At 41.3% G+C, this 18,875-nt stretch overlaps 1 protein-coding gene across 4 annotated transcripts in view; it reads right to left on the reverse strand.

Moving 5' to 3' along the window:
• Positions 1-18,875, reverse strand: part of scaper (S-phase cyclin A-associated protein in the ER) — a 57,511-nt gene that overhangs the window by 30,593 nt on the left and 8,043 nt on the right. For 2 of the 4 annotated variants that reach the window (XM_071499169.1, XM_071499175.1), the window contains exons 5-22: positions 17,797-17,897; positions 17,229-17,345; positions 16,484-16,611; positions 16,075-16,361; positions 15,217-15,567; positions 13,819-13,986; positions 13,637-13,703; positions 13,410-13,527; positions 12,927-13,038; positions 12,348-12,488; positions 11,920-12,075; positions 11,669-11,811; positions 11,185-11,266; positions 10,929-11,081; positions 9,678-9,785; positions 5,848-5,984; positions 1,378-1,443; positions 612-738 (exon numbers count right to left, since the gene is read on the reverse strand). In XM_071499169.1, the coding sequence (XP_071355270.1) occupies positions 612-738; positions 1,378-1,443; positions 5,848-5,984; positions 9,678-9,785; positions 10,929-11,081; positions 11,185-11,266; positions 11,669-11,811; positions 11,920-12,075; positions 12,348-12,488; positions 12,927-13,038; positions 13,410-13,527; positions 13,637-13,703; positions 13,819-13,986; positions 15,217-15,567; positions 16,075-16,361; positions 16,484-16,611; positions 17,229-17,345; positions 17,797-17,897 (2,562 nt within the window). The remainder of the gene's footprint in view (positions 1-611; positions 739-1,377; positions 1,444-5,847; positions 5,985-9,677; positions 9,786-10,928; positions 11,082-11,184; positions 11,267-11,668; positions 11,812-11,919; positions 12,076-12,347; positions 12,489-12,926; positions 13,039-13,409; positions 13,528-13,636; positions 13,704-13,818; positions 13,987-15,216; positions 15,568-16,074; positions 16,362-16,483; positions 16,612-17,228; positions 17,346-17,796; positions 17,898-18,875) is intronic. The other 2 variants (XM_071499174.1, XM_071499176.1) reach the window with 2 other exon arrangements.

The following is an 18,875-nucleotide window of genomic DNA, read 5'->3' on the forward strand; positions in this document are numbered from 1 at the left end:
GTGGCAGGTGTTTTAATTCCTGCCCTCAGTCTCAAATTGATGTGAATTTTACTGTAAAAAAAAAAACAACATAATGCAACAAAGCCTCTGGGACACATGTTTCAAATCAACTATAGTTATAAATGTCTGCCATTATATCTGACAATTATATACTGTATATTTATACAGCTGTAAAGAAGTGCAAGAAAAAAAAATCTGTTCTCTTGCCTTTTGTTCAATCAAGTCTTGTGCTTTTCATCTGGAAATCGAATTTACTATTGTCTAAACTGGTGACATCTGAGTCGTGCAAGCCACATAGACACGAGACAATGCTTGCTCTCGTACTAGGAAGCTCCTCTATTGAGACCATGTGGACAATGAAAACACAGTTAATCTGGTCTTCGTTAGCCAATGACCAAAGGCAAGTCGGTTTGTAGAAAGTGATACTCTACACAGAGGAGGGTGAGACAGAGGGAGCCACGGCCAAACACAACTCATCACTGAAGAGACATGCCAAAGGGCTGGCACGACCTGCGCACTGCTGCAAACTGTTGAGTCTGCAGGAAAGCAACAAAGCAGGACGCTAAGACTAGAAGGTTCTGCAAAGGGAGATAGTAACATGCAAACTCTACCTGTTTCTCTAAAATGCGAGAGATCTCTCCCAGAGTTCTGTCCAAACCAGACACTTTATTGTTGGCCCACTGGCCGCTGTCTTGGCCCTGCAGCTGCTTCAACAGGTCCTTCACCAAGCGCTGCAACCTGAACATACAGAAGCTAATTGTTATTACAAATCTGTTTACAAACACTAGTTGACAAGCTATGCTTCCATGCTGCCTCGGCCAACCTTTATTCACCACATGAAATAGACATGAAATAGACACCATGGACATGAAACTATTAGTCACTTAGTTGAATGACAGAAAACTCAAACATTTTGAAGTAATTTTTTTTGGACTGTTGGTCTGACAAACAAATCTAAAGAATTGAAATATGTATTTGATTAATCTGCAATAATTCTAAAAATATATTTATAATTAAAGCAAAAATGAAAATTCACTGGTTTAAACTTCTCAAATCTGAAAGTTTTCTGTCATGTTCTGGCATGAATTAATGAATCTTAACTAACTCATTTCAGGAAAATAATTATTTAATGGCTGCCCAAGAATTGACTACATCATCTTGCATTTTGGAAACCTCTTAAATTGGCATTTTTACTGATTTTGTGATTTTACCGACCCAATGATTAAGCGATTAATTGAGAAAATAAGCAGCAGATAAATCAATTATGAGCATAACTGTTACTTGTTGTCCTACACCACATCTTTATTAGCATGAGAGTAAAACATTAAAAATGAAGAAAAATGTGAAACGTCAAGTTCAGAGAAGGAAAACACTTACTTGGCCTTGTATGGGGAGTCAGGGACCTGTGTCTTTGCCTCCATTGACGTCTCATATTCCTTTGCCCTGCAGAGGGAGAAGTAGGAAAAGGTCTTTGAATCCCAGAAAAAAAAGTCTTTGGCCTGTCAGTAAAGAGCACGGCAGATGACAGTGTGAAGAGGAAAGAAAAAGTTCAAGCTGAGTCTGTTTATTTGGCCTGTCAGCCATTCACCAAGTAACTTGGCTTAAAATAATCAGACACTGGCTCTATAGGGACGAGTGCTTTGCTGCCATTGACTCATATCTCCAAGACCTAAATCTACCTTTAAATCCTCCTGCCTTTGAGTTTTATTTAACAAGGGAGGCTCACGTTATTTACTTCACTCACTGTCAAATAAAATTTAATTGAGATTTCACAACCAGTGTTTTGAATGGATGACCTCCTGAAAGGTCAAGATCATTAGGGGACTGGCATCTCTGTGGCATTAGTCCAAGAGCCAGACTGAGAAACTGTGTGTGTGGAATCTATCAGCCTATCTGTCAATCAGGCATTCCCAGACATGATAAGTAACTATTGATCAGAGTTGGATAGAGCATCTTCCAGTTACCCATTTCTACACTGATAGAATCAAACACTTCCTGGAAAACGAATTTGTCCCGGCAGACCGGCCCTGGACCAACCAAAGCCTGATCTACTGCTCACAATCTCTTGTATTCAAGGGCAGCAACTGATAAGTCACCTCACGGGTAGACCAAAACAATGAGATACCAAAACCCTTCTACCTGCACAGCCCGGGCATGTATTTTAACATTCAGAAAGACAGTAATGCTATCACTCATCTGTTGCTCCACTGTGTAACTGTTTACTTATTATCTGTCTTGATGTCGCTGTTTTAAAACTATATACAGCCTCGTCTTATCATATACTCACAAGTATGGGAATGGTATTTTGAATTAATATTAAGGTAAAGTCTAAACAGGCAATCTACAATCTACAAGATCAGCCATGGAAAATAAATGCATTTGACTCTAAACATAGTAATTTTCTGTGTCTTATGAGCAGGATAATTAAGTAGCACAGGCTTGCTTTTAGAAGGGCTTGAACTATATATGCCCTGTTTGTCATTCAGGATATTACAATATTAATCTCTGACAAGTTTATACCTAACCAAGTTAAAAAGGGAGCAATTGCTGAGCAATTTATTACTGTCAGAAGCAGTCCAAGTGAAATGGACCTCGGGCAATAAATAACAGTGATCAGCAATGAGGGAGAAAGCGCAGATCTATAGTATAGCACTATAAGCAGTTCACAACATGACAGATCTCAGTTCTCTATACACTTATTATTATTATAACAGAAACATACACGATTCACACAGGAACCATGACTACAATGTACACAATACACAAGCATCATTTTATGGCAATAAAAAGGAATACAATCTATAGAAACCTAAAATGATATTAACCCAATATATTCAACCCAGCTTGCATTATTAACTTTTTAAAATGCGCTGTCCCACCAGTGGGATGCTTTGGCCTTGGCAGAGCTACTTTGTTTCAAAACTCTTCATCTCCTGATTCTATCGGTGCAAAGCATTTTAGGATCCCCCTATCACAGAGTTGGTTCATATTTGTGGCTCTGGCTCTAAAGTGGTTTTCTTGTATTCCCTTTAAAAAAAAAAAAAAAACAAGAAAAAAAAACATAAGCGAGAAAAAACACAACAACTTACATTTCTACATTTCTCACATTTCTACCAACTTTCAACTTTCTACTGTAACTTTGGTCCAGTATTTCTTACACTCATTTTGACTTTTTGGTTGTAAAATCTAGAGTTATGGCTGTAATCAAAAGGGTTGAAGAACAGTAACCTTTTTATTTTGGTTCCATTATTTTCAGGCTTGTGCACAAAAATGGGGGGTGTCTATTAAAGGTTTAAGGACAAACATTCATGTACAAGCAGGACCTTTCCTTTAATCTAAAGGCAGCAGACTAAGTAACACAAGTTACAGCCATGCTTACCACCTCATACTGTAGTTTATGCTCCATACAAGAGAGTTTTTGTATATGCAGGCCACCATCCGAGGTCTACATACATATACATACGCATACACAACAACACACTGGCCACTCTGTTCCCCGCTGAGTGAACCACAAGCTATGCAGCTACAGGGAAGCAGCTCGTACAAGAGCATATAAGTGGAGACTTCGGTTTCCAAGTTCTGAACCCATCCTAACATTAACAGACAGGCTACTTACATTAAATCTTAATAGAATATTTTCCTTCCCAAAACACTTATTATTAGAGAACGTTAGCCAAGCCACAAAAAAAAAAACATGTGGGCTAAAATGCGTGTGCACTGCTTTATGACAGACCAGAGCTGCATGCTGGCCTAGTGAAAAGGCTAGTGAGAACCACTCACGTTTTACGGACACCATACGGCGTTCCAATAAAACGGTTCATTTCCACCTGGTGGTGAAGCGGCTCACCTTTATGTTTACTGGGGCTCTGTGTTATTTATGACCTCTGAAAGCCTGCTGCCTTTGAGTGCTAGTCTCAGCAGGGCTGCTGCAGGAGTGACAGTGAACAGAGACAGATCATGTTGTCACTTTCTCAGTACCGCTGAGCCTCACAAAGCCAAAAACAGCAGCACTGAGAATAAAGCACTGTGGCAGAATAGGTGTTTCAGCCTGTAGCTACCTCTTATTCTCCTTTTCAAAAAATACTTTCTCCTGGACAGCGGATTATGAATTCTCTTTTTTAGAAATACCACTGATGGTCATATCATGATAGGAGGTTGGAGGTTCTATTAGGATCATTAGGTCTGCCTACACTCAGAAGGACACTGATAACGATGAAAAAAACTGTACTCCACCACGGACGGTGTTAAATTTGAGACAGAGATTCATGAAAAAGTGATGCATAAGTCTGAAAGATGAGTGAGGCCAGCTGCTCACCAAGTCTGCTCATTATACCAATTTGTTCCTAACTGTTCTGCGCAATAGGTAACACAAAACAATAAAAATAAAATAAAAAAAGTGATTGCAGTTTTACCATAGGAAAAAAATATTTTATTGTTAATACAACTTATATGGCTGAGCAGAAGAAGCCGGAATGAAGGCCTGGATGAACAAGTATCTATTATCAATACTGTTAGGGGCATGTTCAAAATCTTTTTCTAGAAAATAGAAGAAGTACTGTTCCTAGTACTGATGAATACACACACTCAGAATACAGTAAATATTGTTCTGTATGTCATGGAAAGGGACACTTACCTCCAATTATGTATCATAAATGGTAAATGGACTGCACTTTATTGCACTTGTCAATCTGAGGAGGACACAGGGACTTTACAATGTCTTGCTCAACTACTGAACTACATGCTGAATTACCAACCCTGCGATTCCTGCACAATTTGCTCATCATCTAGTTGGTTTTTCTGAGTGTATATTCAGGCTTTATGTTGTTGCTGTGATGTGTGTTAGCGCTGTGTTTATCTTGTTGCATGTTCATTCTCTACTGCAAAAACAGAATCTGTATTGTTTTCATATGGTTCCTGACCAATACCAAAGAGCTTTTCAATTCACCCTCAGGACTGGTTTTCAGTTTTACAATAGCAAACATATCAAATTGAGATACACAAAATTTGCAAGTATTAATTTTACAGTATTACGGTAATGTTACAGGATTTTGTTATGTGATTTGCCACTTCTGTAGATTCGTGAAGGGTTTTTGCTTTTCTTAGCTTACTTGTCTCTAAGACAAACTATGACCTCTTTATTTACAGATAGAGATATTAATGTTAATAATAGTGACTCTTTGATAAACTCATATCCTGCTTTATGACACTTTCTTTTCAGTATGCAAGGCTCCTTTCTGTGTAATGTACATCTCAGATAAACTAGTCATCCTGCTTGAGGAGGCACCCTCCCAATAATCTGCATCAGTAACATCTTACAGTGAATACTGTCAACATAGTGTCTCTTTGCACTCCCCTCCCTCCCTGATGTGACAGCCAGTTAAATTGATTGAGCTCAGGTCCAGGTTCTGACACACAGCAGCTCTGCCTCCTATTTGTTGATTACTATCGATTTTCTTTGATACTTCATTTAAAAATCAATAACTCAGAAGAAGAAAAATAGGCATGGCTCATACATACTTTAACATACATCCTGTACATGGAGGAAAGCTTCAGGTTTGGCAATACCGTGGCAGCAATTTGGAGGAAAGCTCTTTGCAGGTGAAAGCTGGGGCCCTACACATCGATTTGCAGTTTTGCTCCCCAATCACAGAAAGTGGTCATAAATTAAGCTCATCAGTGTTATCTTGTGGACAGCCAGGATGCACATAACATCTGCTTTCCATCTCCTTGTCACTCATAAAAAGTCCTGGCACAGTTTTGTCCTCTGTGCCTCTGAGAGGATGGAGAGGGAAAGACGGAGACGCACAGACTGACGAGACTGAAAGAGAGGGGAAATGGATGTGTTACCTGGAGTTCATCCTGGCTCGCAGCTTCTTCGCCTTCTTCCGTGCCTTCTGCCTTTCTTCTCCATCCTTTATGCTCTCAGAGGAAACAGAGCTGTCTGTCACTATATCCACAATGTATTTTTTCAAGGAAAGATGCTCCTAGAGTAGAAAAAAAGCAATACATTAAAAGGCAGTGCTGGCAAATGTATGGAATATTAGTTATTACATGCCACTGAATAACAAGGAACCAAGAAAAAAAAAGGGCATTATAATTAATCAAATAGTATAATGCCAGGGCAGTTCTACATTAATCTAGTTCAATCCAATTAAAAAACTGCAAGAGTAAGTTTATCAATACAGGATAGACTACAAAACAGTGTAATTTAGTTAAAATTTCAGAAATACAACAGCAGATATTTCCCTTGTTATAGAGGTTGTTCACATCAAAGTTGGCACTGAATGTATTGTATGACATGTAGACCTACACCTCTCAATAACACCACCGTATCCTGTAATTACCTCAAATGCTTCACAATCTTCTGAAGCCACCCGCCCATGGACATGCTAAAGGGCTGGAGGTGTTGCTTCCTGTCTGGCCCTGTCAGATGATTCTGATATTTCCACCAGGAGACAGGGGAATGTAACCCAATTTGAACAACATGATGCATGTGCAAGAAAGCAATTACCCAATTATGCTGTCATCTGGCACCCCAGAGAATAGGATGGCCTCACAGATAAAGGGTTTTCCGTTCAGCAATCGAACTAAACCTGTGCGTGGGACGCCATACCCTTTGGTCACAAGTGTTGTCAGTGCACCTGCTGCCTGAATAGAGGTTTGCAGCTGAGGTGGTTGGAAAAACAGGTGTCCCTAGGTGTGCTAAAGTGTCCAAAAGTGAATTTGTGGCACTGAATCTAAACGTTTCTTTACCATTTTGACTTAAATTTCCCAGAAATTCTATCTTCTACATCAGCTTCCTACTGTGAACAACGGGGTACCACAGGAACACATTGTGGGCCAAAGTTCAAACAGTCTTGTTTATTTCACGATGGATTTTCTGTATTTTTTGTGCTTTTTTCCCCCCAGTTGGTTAAAAGTGGGTGGAACTCATGGGAAGAAGTCAAGATGTAGAAAACTTTAAATCAAAATGTGATGACAGTTGTGGGGGTGTTTGCTTACAATGCCAGCAATGTCAGTCAATTCAGACAACCACAGTTGATGAAGAAGAATGTTAAATATTCTAGAGAAATATGCAAGATTTGAAGTGCTGTTTTCATGAGCTTTAATATTGATCACGTAGGTATATTATAATAAGTTGGCGGTAACTCAGATATGATTATTTATCTTATCTATTTATTATTTATTTATATTTTTCAAGCCTAAAAGCAAAATAGAAGAAGGGGGATGGTAACAACTTTGGGTGGGTATTATGTTTCTTCAGAAGGTTGTGTGTGTCTGCATTTGTATACGCACACTTCTGCCCTCTCCTCCCTGATACTACAGGTCAGTCATGACTCATGACCGTAGCTGTCCCTCGCTTGGGAGGCAGCTGTTCAGTAATCTCTCTGAGAGGGTATCCTCTGCAGTAGACACACACTTAATGGAATTGTTTCAGTAACACATCCAAAACATCTTTGCAAAAATCACACTGGTAACATAAAAGGTACCTGAAATATTAAACTGTCGAATAGAGAAGAATGCTGACACAGACTATGATGCTTTAACAAATAAATATATAATGATCACATCCCATTTCCTGTTGCTAGGAGGCTGATCTAAATGGAAGTTGTGTGGACTTTGAGCATTTGAGACGATCAGACTTGATAACAGACAGGTGTCTTCCACTGAACCATTGTAACAAAGCAGCAAAGATGATGGCCTAAGGGCAGTGCTACTACACAATACCACAGATTCCCTCTGGTGGGAGTAATGTGATACCACTCTCAACAACTCTCCTGTTTCCTGACACAAGCAGACTTATCATAGATCTAAAAGACAGCCTACACAAATACAAATGGGATATGTTCATCTATTGCCTCTTGGGTTATACACAAAGGCGTGAGAGGTATGCTTTCCATTTGGTGTGTAACAAACAGCTGTATTTCATATTGGCTACTAGGTAAGATATGATACCACTATACTGGATTGAGTTACCAAAACTACAGTGGTTTGCATGACATTTTTGTATTAGACTGCATGCTATCTGACATTTAAGGAGGGGAGAAATCAGACAAAGACAAACTGAAAACTATTCATTGGCTCTCTCTCTTAACAGCAGCTTTCTTGCTATAACTAGATGACAGTCAGATTTCAAAACAGTGTGGGGAGGGAGAGGCTTGCTTCAGCTGCCAGTCTGGATATTTCATCAAGGTTCTCAATTTGTCATCAGCAGAGCTTCAACGACAAGACCTTTAGGACTATTCAGTGCATCTGGGAGGTCAGCTCTGCAGCCTGGTGATCGCTCTACTGGCTGTGCTTGCCAAGACCCACAGATAAGTAGAACAGAAGACAGCCATGTGTGACAGAAACCACTAGTTCTTTTAAACTGTCATATCTAAAGGTCATCAAGAAATAAATTCCTGAAGTGAGAAGCCTTGCGTCTTGGATATTACCTGCATCGTATTAAGCCAGAACCGATGGTGAACGAAAAGAGGGATTGTGTTCCCATGTGTTCTGCCCTGTTGATAATCATTGTATTTTCAATTGAATTCTTCCAGAATGAGAGAAAATGACTAAATGTGAAGGTTAGGGGCTTTTGCTGCCCGCTTCCCCAGAAAAACTATGTGGTGACCTCTGCACAGTTGAGCCAACTATCTTCATTTTAATTAAAAATCTTTCATTGCACAAAGAGTTATGGAGCTACAGTCTGTAAAATAGTTGGCGGTAGTGTGAATGAAACAGTGAGCACCGAAATTAACTTTGACATAAATAACAAGTGGGCACATAAGTCAATCTAAACAAAGTCTCCAGACATAAACCTATTGGACAACTTGATTAGCTTCACATATAATAAGAAAAAGTAATTCTGAACATAAATATTATCTATAAGAGATACTACAATGACTAGTAGCCCAATCCAACAATAATCAAGTATGACATTAAAGGTTAATCCAGATCCAACACAGGACAAGGATGACTTGTGGGATTCAGTAAAGGCTTAAAATTTGAAGTACTGGCAGTGAGATGCAATGTGGGAATACAGTAAAGCCTCAATATTATGGTTATTGGTAAAAGAGTCATACTGCAAATGTATATGAAGTAGTGCTCATATATGAACTGTTTATACTGCTGTATTGGTGAAGTGCTTCTCCCCAATGCCTTGTTTATCATGCTGTCAAACAGAAAAAAATGACCTGCGTTTGGAAAGGAAATGATTTAGAGGGAAGGAAAGAGGGGTTATCAATTATTTCCCACTGAAAAAAGCTTTGAATGAAGGAGCTGCTGGGGCCAAAGGTGCTGCGTATAGCACCAACAGTTGTCAGCCTCACAATGAGGGCTGCTGAAAAGCCAATCTCATATTGCAGCCTGAGAGGTTACCTTGCATTAACGAGCTGCCTTCCCATGGAAAGAGCTCCATGACAAAAACAGCCTGGAGACAAGGGGGTGATGTCACCCCTCCACTAAAGCACTGAACCTTAACTGTGTACATTTCAAGGCCCATTTGTAATCACACAAAGCCAGCAACAGAGCCGTGACAGTGTATAAGGGGATGCATAAACAATAATAATGACCACGTCATAAAGGACAACCGCTGTGTCTCTTTGTCTTTTTACACGACACAAGCAGCAGTAGAGCAGTATTCTTTGACGGTATGAGTGGATGTTTGTTCCTGGCAGGGTGTGGGGGATACGCACCACTTCCTCATCAGAGAGCTCCCGTCCCTGGATGCTGCTACTGTCTCGCACGGCCTGTTGGTGCCTTTTGCCCTTGGTGTGGCTGAACAGGTGCACCTCTGAGGTGATCTGCAAACACAAACACAGTGGTCAGAGGTCACTGCTGCGGACACAATGGAGGCGGAGGAAGGAAAGGGTCAACAGAGTCCCATGGGGTGCTGGTGAAACGATATACAACAAGGGCTTTTCAAAGAGATATGACCTGCCTCATCTGAACCTACGTTCAAACCAAAGACTTGGGAGACGAAATGTGATTTCTTACATATGCCACATTATGTGTTACATGGAAAAGCTGTATTTCATTCTATCATTTTTTTTTATAACTGAGTCTTCAGCACAGTAGAGCCTAGCTGGAGACACCACTGGACTCTAACTCTCTTCTGTGATTTTATTACTTAAAAGACAAGTTTAATATTTGAAGAATTTTTTTAAAATATGCTTGCCCTACAGTGCAGTGGACATCACAGATAAATAAATGTAGAGCAGGTCTGAGAAACGGCCACAACAAGAGGCAGGGTTGCTCTCCCATCTCTGGAAATAAGCCCATTTAGAATGGTTTGTGTTTAATGTCATTAAATAAAGTGCTTTCTGCTGACCCATCCATGATCTCTGGTGTCAGATGCTGGCCAAGGTCATCTAACGTTTTAACAAGATTTCCTCATTCACCCCCGGAACCCCCTCTTTATCTGATGCTGGTTTGAAGACTCAAGGTGTCCCACCCTTGTCACCGTGGCAGCCGGTCTGTCAGAGATAAATGTGTCTGCGTGTTGGATTTGTTGCCTGACACTTGAAAAAGCATAATCACACCCAGCCATAAATCTCTGTTTTAAGAGTCCTTGATTAATCAATGCAGTTAAATCCTCATTCAAATGTGCCCTCTTCCAAAAATCCTCTGAATCACCTTCCTATCAGCATTTTAATGTATATACAGCCTGCCAAATAACACAGGAGAGATGCCCAAAGTAGTAACTGTCTTTCTTTTCCACAGAAGACACACATATATTAGTTTAGGAGAATACAATAATCAATTGAAGGGTTGAAGAACAATTCAAGTTCATTTGAAAGCAATGAGGGTTTTTTTTTACATCCAATTTCCCTACAATAACAGAAGCCATGGAAGTTATACTGTCAGATTCAACATAGTGTCCACAAGTCAAGAACAACAATCAGCATTGATAAGGCCTGAAACTGATAGAATACAACTGTACGTACCACAACGCTGCACAGGGAGCACTGTTTTTTGCGCTCATATGGTGTGAGTTTGGGGGCGTAGTCTGTGTTAGCATGACGACCACTGCTAAGTTCAGCAGCCTTCTCCTTCCTCTGCTCAATTTGCTCCATATGCCTACGGCTGCTCTCATCATGCTATGGAAGAAACCAGAAACCAGGAGTCATATGGGAAATCAGGATTCTTGCATGGTGTCTGTTAAACAAACAAGGTGGTTTAAGGTATAAGGTCTAAACTTACTTTCATCTGAATTTTCTTCTGTAGCTCCTCCATGGCTTCCTGTTGAGCAGCACTAAGAGCAGCCAGACGTTCCTCTCGGTCTCTTTAGATAGGACATACGAAAGCAATGTAAAACCACTGAGCATCTATCTATCTATCTAAATTAAGGCTGCATGATATGCAGAAGAAAAAATTGTGATTGTGATAGTAGTCCTGAAAAAAGCATATTCTCTTATGTTTGCAGAATATGATTTGTAGGGTGGGTCATATCTGTAGCACCACAATGCTTATGGTGCCAAAAATGCACTACAATGTTGTGACATATTTTACCCTTATCAAAAAAAAAAAACAAAAAAAAAATATTGTCATATTGCAATTTCGATTATATTTCAATTAACTGTGCAGCCCTAATCTAAATAACTGTGTGAAACAAATGAGAATTGGTGCGGCCACCTGTATATATATATATATATACTCTATACTGAAGGGATTTGGGACTACAAACCTGGCCCTTTCCCGTGCTGCATCTTCTCTAGCTTTCTCTTTTTCCTGCCTCTGCTGTTCGATGCGAGCCTCCTGCTCCTTCCTCCGCATCAGCAGCTCTTCCACTCTTGCCTGCCGTTCTGCTTCCAGGACCCGTTTACGCTCCTGTAGAGGGAGTGGAAGAAAATGGGGATGTAAAGAAATGTGAAAACTGTTTGTGAAAAAATTAAGTTTGAATGGACAATTGGTTTATTTTCTATTTTTTTGTGTCACCTGCACAGCCTCGTCTCTGGCCTGCTTCTCCTCCTGCCTCCTCTGCCTCTCCTCCTGCAGCTCATTAAGGCGTTGCTCATACTCATTTAACTTGGCCAGCGCATCATGCCTCTTGTTTTGGGCTTCCAGAGTGTTAATGAATGCAATTTCATTCACCTGTACGGACACATACTTGATGAGGATATAAACATGCACAAGGTATGAAACATAGACACAGAGGACTAGGGGTGTCAATTTGGGTGCCTATAGCCTAAACATTGAACCCTACCCTATGAAATGTGTTAAAAAACAAGACACTTTGTCTGCAATTAGACCTAAGGACTCCATTTGAGGGGCATGTGTGTAAGTATTCATGTAATTTGCCCCACTTAATTCAGAAATTCCTCAGCTGTCACATGCATATTGTTTCAGGGGGTCCCCTCCTTTACCTTGGCCTCTTCTTCTTGGGCCTTCTTCACAATTGCCTGGAGCTGCAGCTCTCGCTTAAACTCTGCATGTAACAGCTTTTCCTCCATCATCCTCCGACGTTGCTCCAACAGCTCCTCCTTCCATTTCCTCACCTCCTTCTCCTGCAGAAAGTGGAGAGTGAATAGCTGGAGTGTTAAAAATAAATAAAATGTACAGTACATTCTCCAGGACAATGCAGACAATGGATTCTTGATCTATCAGTTGCTACCCTCTCTAGTGTGTCCCCGTGGGGATTAATGTGAATATACACCACTTCATGCATTTATGTGGTTAATCCTGATTTATTCTAGGACTCACTCATCTCACTATGGCCTGGAGAACAAAAACAAACTTCATGAAAGGCTGTTGATTTTGGCCGGGGGGTCTCTCTCACGACTGTCTGCGGCCAGCTGGCCTGGATGTGACTGGAGGCGGTTATAATATTTAGTGATTCTATCGGGCAGTGTGCTGACAGAACCTCTCGTTGTGAGCTAGTCTGGCCTTAGCTTGCATTGAGTTTCTTTAGGGTGCTTTCCGTTAACTCGGCAGAGCTTACTCACCCTCTCCAAGAGCTTCTGCAGTTTGAGCGTCTTTTCCTCCCGGAGTTTGTCCCTCAGCTGCTGCGCCTTCAGCTGTTTCTCCTCATGTTTCTTCTTCGACTCTGCAATTGTTCTGTCAAAAACATGGTAACAAATCATTCATCTCTTTCTGTGTCCTTATCAACAATGTGAAAGGCAGACAGACACTGATAGGCGCTTCAGCCTCTTTAGACGTTCTGGGTGGTAACCTAAAATGAAAGAGAGGTCAGACGTAGTAAGTGGGCCTTTGACTCCAAGGCTGCTGGGTTAAATCCTTGTCAAAATAAAATGAGGGGATTGGAAATGAGTAGATTGTGGTGCTGTTCAGGGAGGCACTAAAGAAGAAGAGAAGCTGATAGTACTGTGTAGATACTGTCAGTGTGTGTCAAGAAATAAACTAAGCAGGCAGTTGAAAAATGGAAAATCTGCTCAATCAACTACTGCATAAAGAAAAGGTTTTTCCACCTTTTGCGTGATGGTGAGGACAATTTCTCATGCATGTGGATCCCGTGTCCAGGAGGCCGAGCAGGTTCCTCTTCTACCATGTCCCCCCATGAGGTACTCTGACGCCACGGCTCACGGGCTACAGGAAAGATACAAAGAAAAAAAATTAATAAAATGAAATATTAAATGTAATATTTGCCATTAAAAGGCAAATTAGATGCCAATAAATTAGATGTTGACCTACATACCATCATAATCTGCCAACATGTCACTCCAATCTATATTGCCTCCACAACCTCCGTTGCCAATGCCAGCCTGTAAGGAGGAGATTTGTTTTTTTATGTCAACATATAATGAAGTAAATCATCCCAATCAAAACCCTAACTAGCTGCCAAACAAAAGATTTTCAGTTTGAAGGACTGAATCTTACAGAGAAGTCGCTTTCATTGTCGGTCTCCAGGTCGTTGTTCTCGGCCTGAATCTCTCTGGTCAGCTGCTCTTCCTCAGCAATCGCACTGGCGATCGCCTCCTCATTGGCTTTCTCCAGTCGGTCAGCCAGCTCTTCTTTCTTGGCCAGGACCTCTGCCATGGACTGGGGCTGAACACATGGCACAGATACCACCTCACACACAGGTTTCACACTTCATAATATTATGTTGTTCAAACCAACATACACTGAGTCACCAGAAAAAAACTGAAATAGAATATAATAGTCCTATGAGATATAAAATTATCATTTCTATTTTTTCGGAACATTTCTCAGTCCTGCGCAACCAGAGACAATGCAGGTTTTTTATTTTCCTGGTCACTTATTATAAATGTGATAAATAATTTTAATTGAACAGAAAGTACTGGATGTTAAGCACCTGTAATAATCAATTTTAGTTTCTGTGCAGTTGGTCTGATTCAAACTTGGATGCATGATTCAGAGACCGAGGGGAACATCATATCAACCCAATCACAGTTTGTACCACACAATCATCACAAGAATCACAAGTGAGGAAGCATTCAATACTCATGCAGGGCACGTTGACTGTGAGGATGAAGAGATGGTGGAAGGAGGCAACTGATGGTTTTTGCTTTGTGAAACTGGCTGTTTACTTCAAATTTTTAAGTATTTGGGCAGTTTATGCATTTTCATGACATGGCAACAGTAAGGAAATGACACAGATTACTCCAGGGCAGCAACTACTCTACATCAATTACAGAGGTAAATAAAGACGAGCCTTCTCAACACCCTGTGTCTTTTACATGAGGTATGTGTGGGAAGGTTAAAAAGTCCTGGGTTTAATTCTTACACACATGTATTCATGTATCCTGTCGACAAATTTGAAGCCAAATAGATTTCACTGCAGATTTGAGCTTAAGTTTTTTTCATGATTTCATTCACCACCTGTTAAAATCAGACAGTATCCCACTTACAGGTGTTGGCATCTTTGATTTAGTGTATAAAGCTCTGTGTTTACCTTGCTCCATGATGCTAAACAAAAGTGACAACACCTGATGTAGGCAGACAATGTTCGCCAAAGATAGAACTTTGTTTTTGCACAGAATTTTGAAAGAGGCCAAAATAACTAAAACAAGTTGAGAGATTATTTTTGGTCAACAACCTGAGAGCACTTGCTTGAGTACAAAAGCCATCTAACTCACAGCTATTCTTAACAGTGAACGGTGCTATAACAACACTACACAGAACTATGCAGTCTTGCCTGCACATTTGGTCTGGCGGTTTCTTAAGACTGACTTTGTTTAGGCGGTGAAGGACCCTTGGGGGATCCCTGGCCCCCCGCCCTCCCCTCCCTCTGCTCCTCCATCTCTCAGCACTCACAGTAGAAAGCTCTGTGGGGTCCAGCACACTCTCCAGTTTCACCGCTGCCATGGGAGTCTCAGCCTGTCCTGGAGCAGATGTGGCCATGCCCTGTGACGCGCCCCCCTCAGCCCCACTGTCCCCCAAGACCAACAGTGCATCGAGCCCTTCCGTCTGGGGTGGATCTGGGGATGAGGAGCGGGCCAGAGAAGGGACTGGGACTGCTAAGGTAATGTCTGTTGGTGGGATTGTGGCTGAGGATGAGGTGGGCTCTGGGGCTTGGGAAGGGGTATGAGCTGCTATGGGGGGAGGCGCCTCGTCACAGGGTGCGTCGACACACTGCCCCGAGTCTTGTACACTCTCTGCTGGGGGCTGCACCAACAGGCACAAACAAACACACGCAAACTCAATTAAAGACATGCATTTTTCAAGCAATTCATGAGGGCAATAACCAAAAAAATAAATAAATCTGACTGATCAACACACAGCTGAGAACACAAATGCATGCAGGGAAGCTGATACTGACATGCCCTGAACATCCAATAATGAAAAAAAAGCATAACGATCAGAAATACTGATTTGTATTTCAAAATTAACCGATGGCTATAACACACTCTTACCACGTGTGTCTCGAGGCATCGACAGAGTATTTATTTCATGAGGGTGAAAATGGGTTTTCTGCCTCTGAAATGTCAGTGTACAATCAATCGCCTTAAAGCTGATACGCCTGTCTGGACAGTGTCTATGAATACCATGGAGCCCAAAACAAAAACAAATGCGGCTGATAAAATGGTCTACTGTTACTCTGCTCCTCTTGAATAATTGATACCCAGGGACTGCCTGGGGAGAAAGACGTCACAAGGTACTGAGCCTCAGTACCTCCATCATGTGTCCATTCTCTGGACTTTTAACCTCCTCCAGGGGGTCGGGCTCTGGAGGGACTTGCTGCTCAATGTCTGTCTGGCTCGAGTCCTTGGCCGGGGGACACTGAGGTTGAAGTTGTTGCTCTTCCTGTGGCGGCAGATGCGACTGGTTACCCTTGGCGCTGTCCTGTTTTGGGGTGACATGAGCCAAGACAGGACTGACCTTGGCTACTATGGCAGCAGAGCGAGGCTTGGCAGTGCGTCCTCGCTGGACAGTCTCCCAGCCCTCAGCATCCTTTTTACCTAGAAAACACATGCACTCCATAAATCAAGGAGAAGAGGATGTGTTGCTGTGTTCTCTTTGTTAGAAGAAACCACATTCTCTTTAAGTACAATCTGGGGTGGGTTTGTGTGGAATTTCTTACCAGGTTTTTCTACTGGGGATATGGTCATTTGATTGGAGCTAGGGACGGACTGAGTGCACTTCACTCGGTCTGCCCAGCTTGGGCCTGTGTGGGATAACCGGGCTGCAGCCAGTGTAGGTGGAGGACCACTGAAGAAGACACAAAAACACACAAAAACATGACAATAAGAAAATGTGAAGCTACACAGTGAAACCTTTATTTTCAACAGTCAGGATTTTCAACTTTAAATCCTGACTGAGCAGCTCCTTCTGTGCTGCCTGTCTAAGAAGTTTCAGTGGTCTGAAGACAGTGTCTGCTTAACCCCCTGCACTCTCCACTCAGAGATAGCATGGAACTGTCCTGGCCAACAGGCCTCCGTCATGATCAATATCCATTTCCTGCAGCATCCGATTACAGAACAGTGCACATATTGAACCGATGCTTCAGCAGTCTTTAACTGAGACTTTCATCTACACCTTCCACTGATTCTATGGCCCAAGAGTGAGAGACTCGACAAATTGCATTAAACAAATGCTTCACCATCAGCAATCAATGACTGTATTGCTAGATAACATAGTTTGCATTTTCTAAGCCCTTCAAAAACAAGCATAGATCATCATCACAAATATGGATTGGTCAATAACAGGATACCTTATGGCACAATGTTAATCAAATAAAAGTTTTTGTTGGACCAAATCACATACCTAATGGTGACAAAAAAAAAAAGAACCCAACAGGGGTATGACTAGAATGAAACAGAGCTTACCCAAAGTTGAGGGTGCGACGTGCACCTGGAGAAGGAACCATTCTGTCAGCCGAGGGGCTTGGCATCACATGACGTCCCGGAGACATCTTACGCACTTCCCAGGCTAAAGAGGTGGGCCTGAACAAAGTGGAAGTGGCGAATATTACTTGACTAACACTAATTACAATTCCTAGTAGCCAAACACACACAGGCTTGGCTCACACTTTGGCGAATCAGTTTAACGGCTGATTCATTTGCAGCAATTTATGCAATAAATGGAGCATGGAAAAGTTTCAGGTTGTCGTATTGATTAACAGTATACTTTAAATGAACAAATTGGGAGGCAGCACTGGGAATTTCATTTCTTAGTCAATTTACGGTTGCAGTGGTCACCGTGTTAAAGAGAAGCCAATAAACTCATGGATCTGTTTGAATTAAAGCCAAGGCTATTGATCCATTCTGTTTGTGACTCAAAGCCAGGGACCAGACACCGGCACTTCCAGTTTCACCTCAGGGAGCAATTCAAAATGGCAAGTGAATGAAAGTGAGAGACAAAGAAAAACTGTGAGAAAGACAAAGTGAAGATCACCTGTTCTGGGCATCTGTTTTCTCCAACTTCTCCTGAAGCTGGATCCAGTCTATGAGAGCTTTGAAATCCCGCACATAGTTGTTCAGCATCATCAAAACCTCCTAAAGACAGCGGTTACAATAGGAGACTGATTACACAGCACACTGTAAACAAACATGAAGAGTGGAACAATCAGAAGCATGCCGTGTGTCACTTAAGAATATTTGTTGGACAAAAATGTAACAAGAAATACATTTAGTTTCACAATCCTGAAAGATACTAAGACAATTTCCTTCATACTGTCAGAAAAAAGTGCACTCAAACGAACCATATAACAAAACTTGACCTAGGAGTTACCCTGTTTTCATAAAATTTGTATTGATATGAAAACCATTGTATAATGTAAGCAGATTGCAATATATCTGTTTTTGCTACTTAGCGTGTTTGAGGTTAAATATTTCTGGGATTAGTTTGACAAAAATTATAAATGTAAAACGTGCAGAAAAAGACAAATTATTTTCAACTAAAACCACTATTGGCAATCTTCCACTCAAGTGAGTTCAAAACTGACAATGATCAAGAGTGTTGCTGAAAGCACATGTTCATGTAAGACAAACATTTGATTGAAAATTTTGAAGAAATAACAGAAAAGGCGTATTCCAAATAGCAAATTATCCGCACTTGGAGAAGTACAGAATGTTTGGGGTGGTGGGCTGTGTGGAGCTTTTTCCCAGAGCTCTAATGAAACGGACACAGCTGATTGATGGGGAGTGTGAAGGGAGTGGTAATTGAGAGTAAAGCTTCACAGTGCTTTTAGTTAATAGACAAGTCAGGCCAGTGAAAGATGTGTCCAGCAGCAGGTCTGCTCATTAGAGCTGGTTAACAGGCAAGGACCACCGTTGCAGCCCGGTGTTCATTTGGTAATGAAGGCCGAGATGGAGAGAGGTTTGCTGCTCCTCTGACAGATAACCAACAGTGAGTGAAGGCACCATAAAGCGGCTTTCAGCATGTTAACTGGCACACTTACCCAAATACAACCTTCACATAACATTTCATGAGGAATGACAAAATGTTTAACCTTCCAGCGGCATTGCCATAAA

The sequence above is a fragment of the Trachinotus anak genome, unplaced genomic scaffold, assembly GCF_046630095.1.
Source record: "Trachinotus anak isolate AG129_WGS33_773 ecotype Australia unplaced genomic scaffold, CSIRO_AGI_Tana_v1 ptg000002l, whole genome shotgun sequence".
NCBI lineage: Eukaryota > Metazoa > Chordata > Actinopteri > Carangiformes > Carangidae > Trachinotus > Trachinotus anak.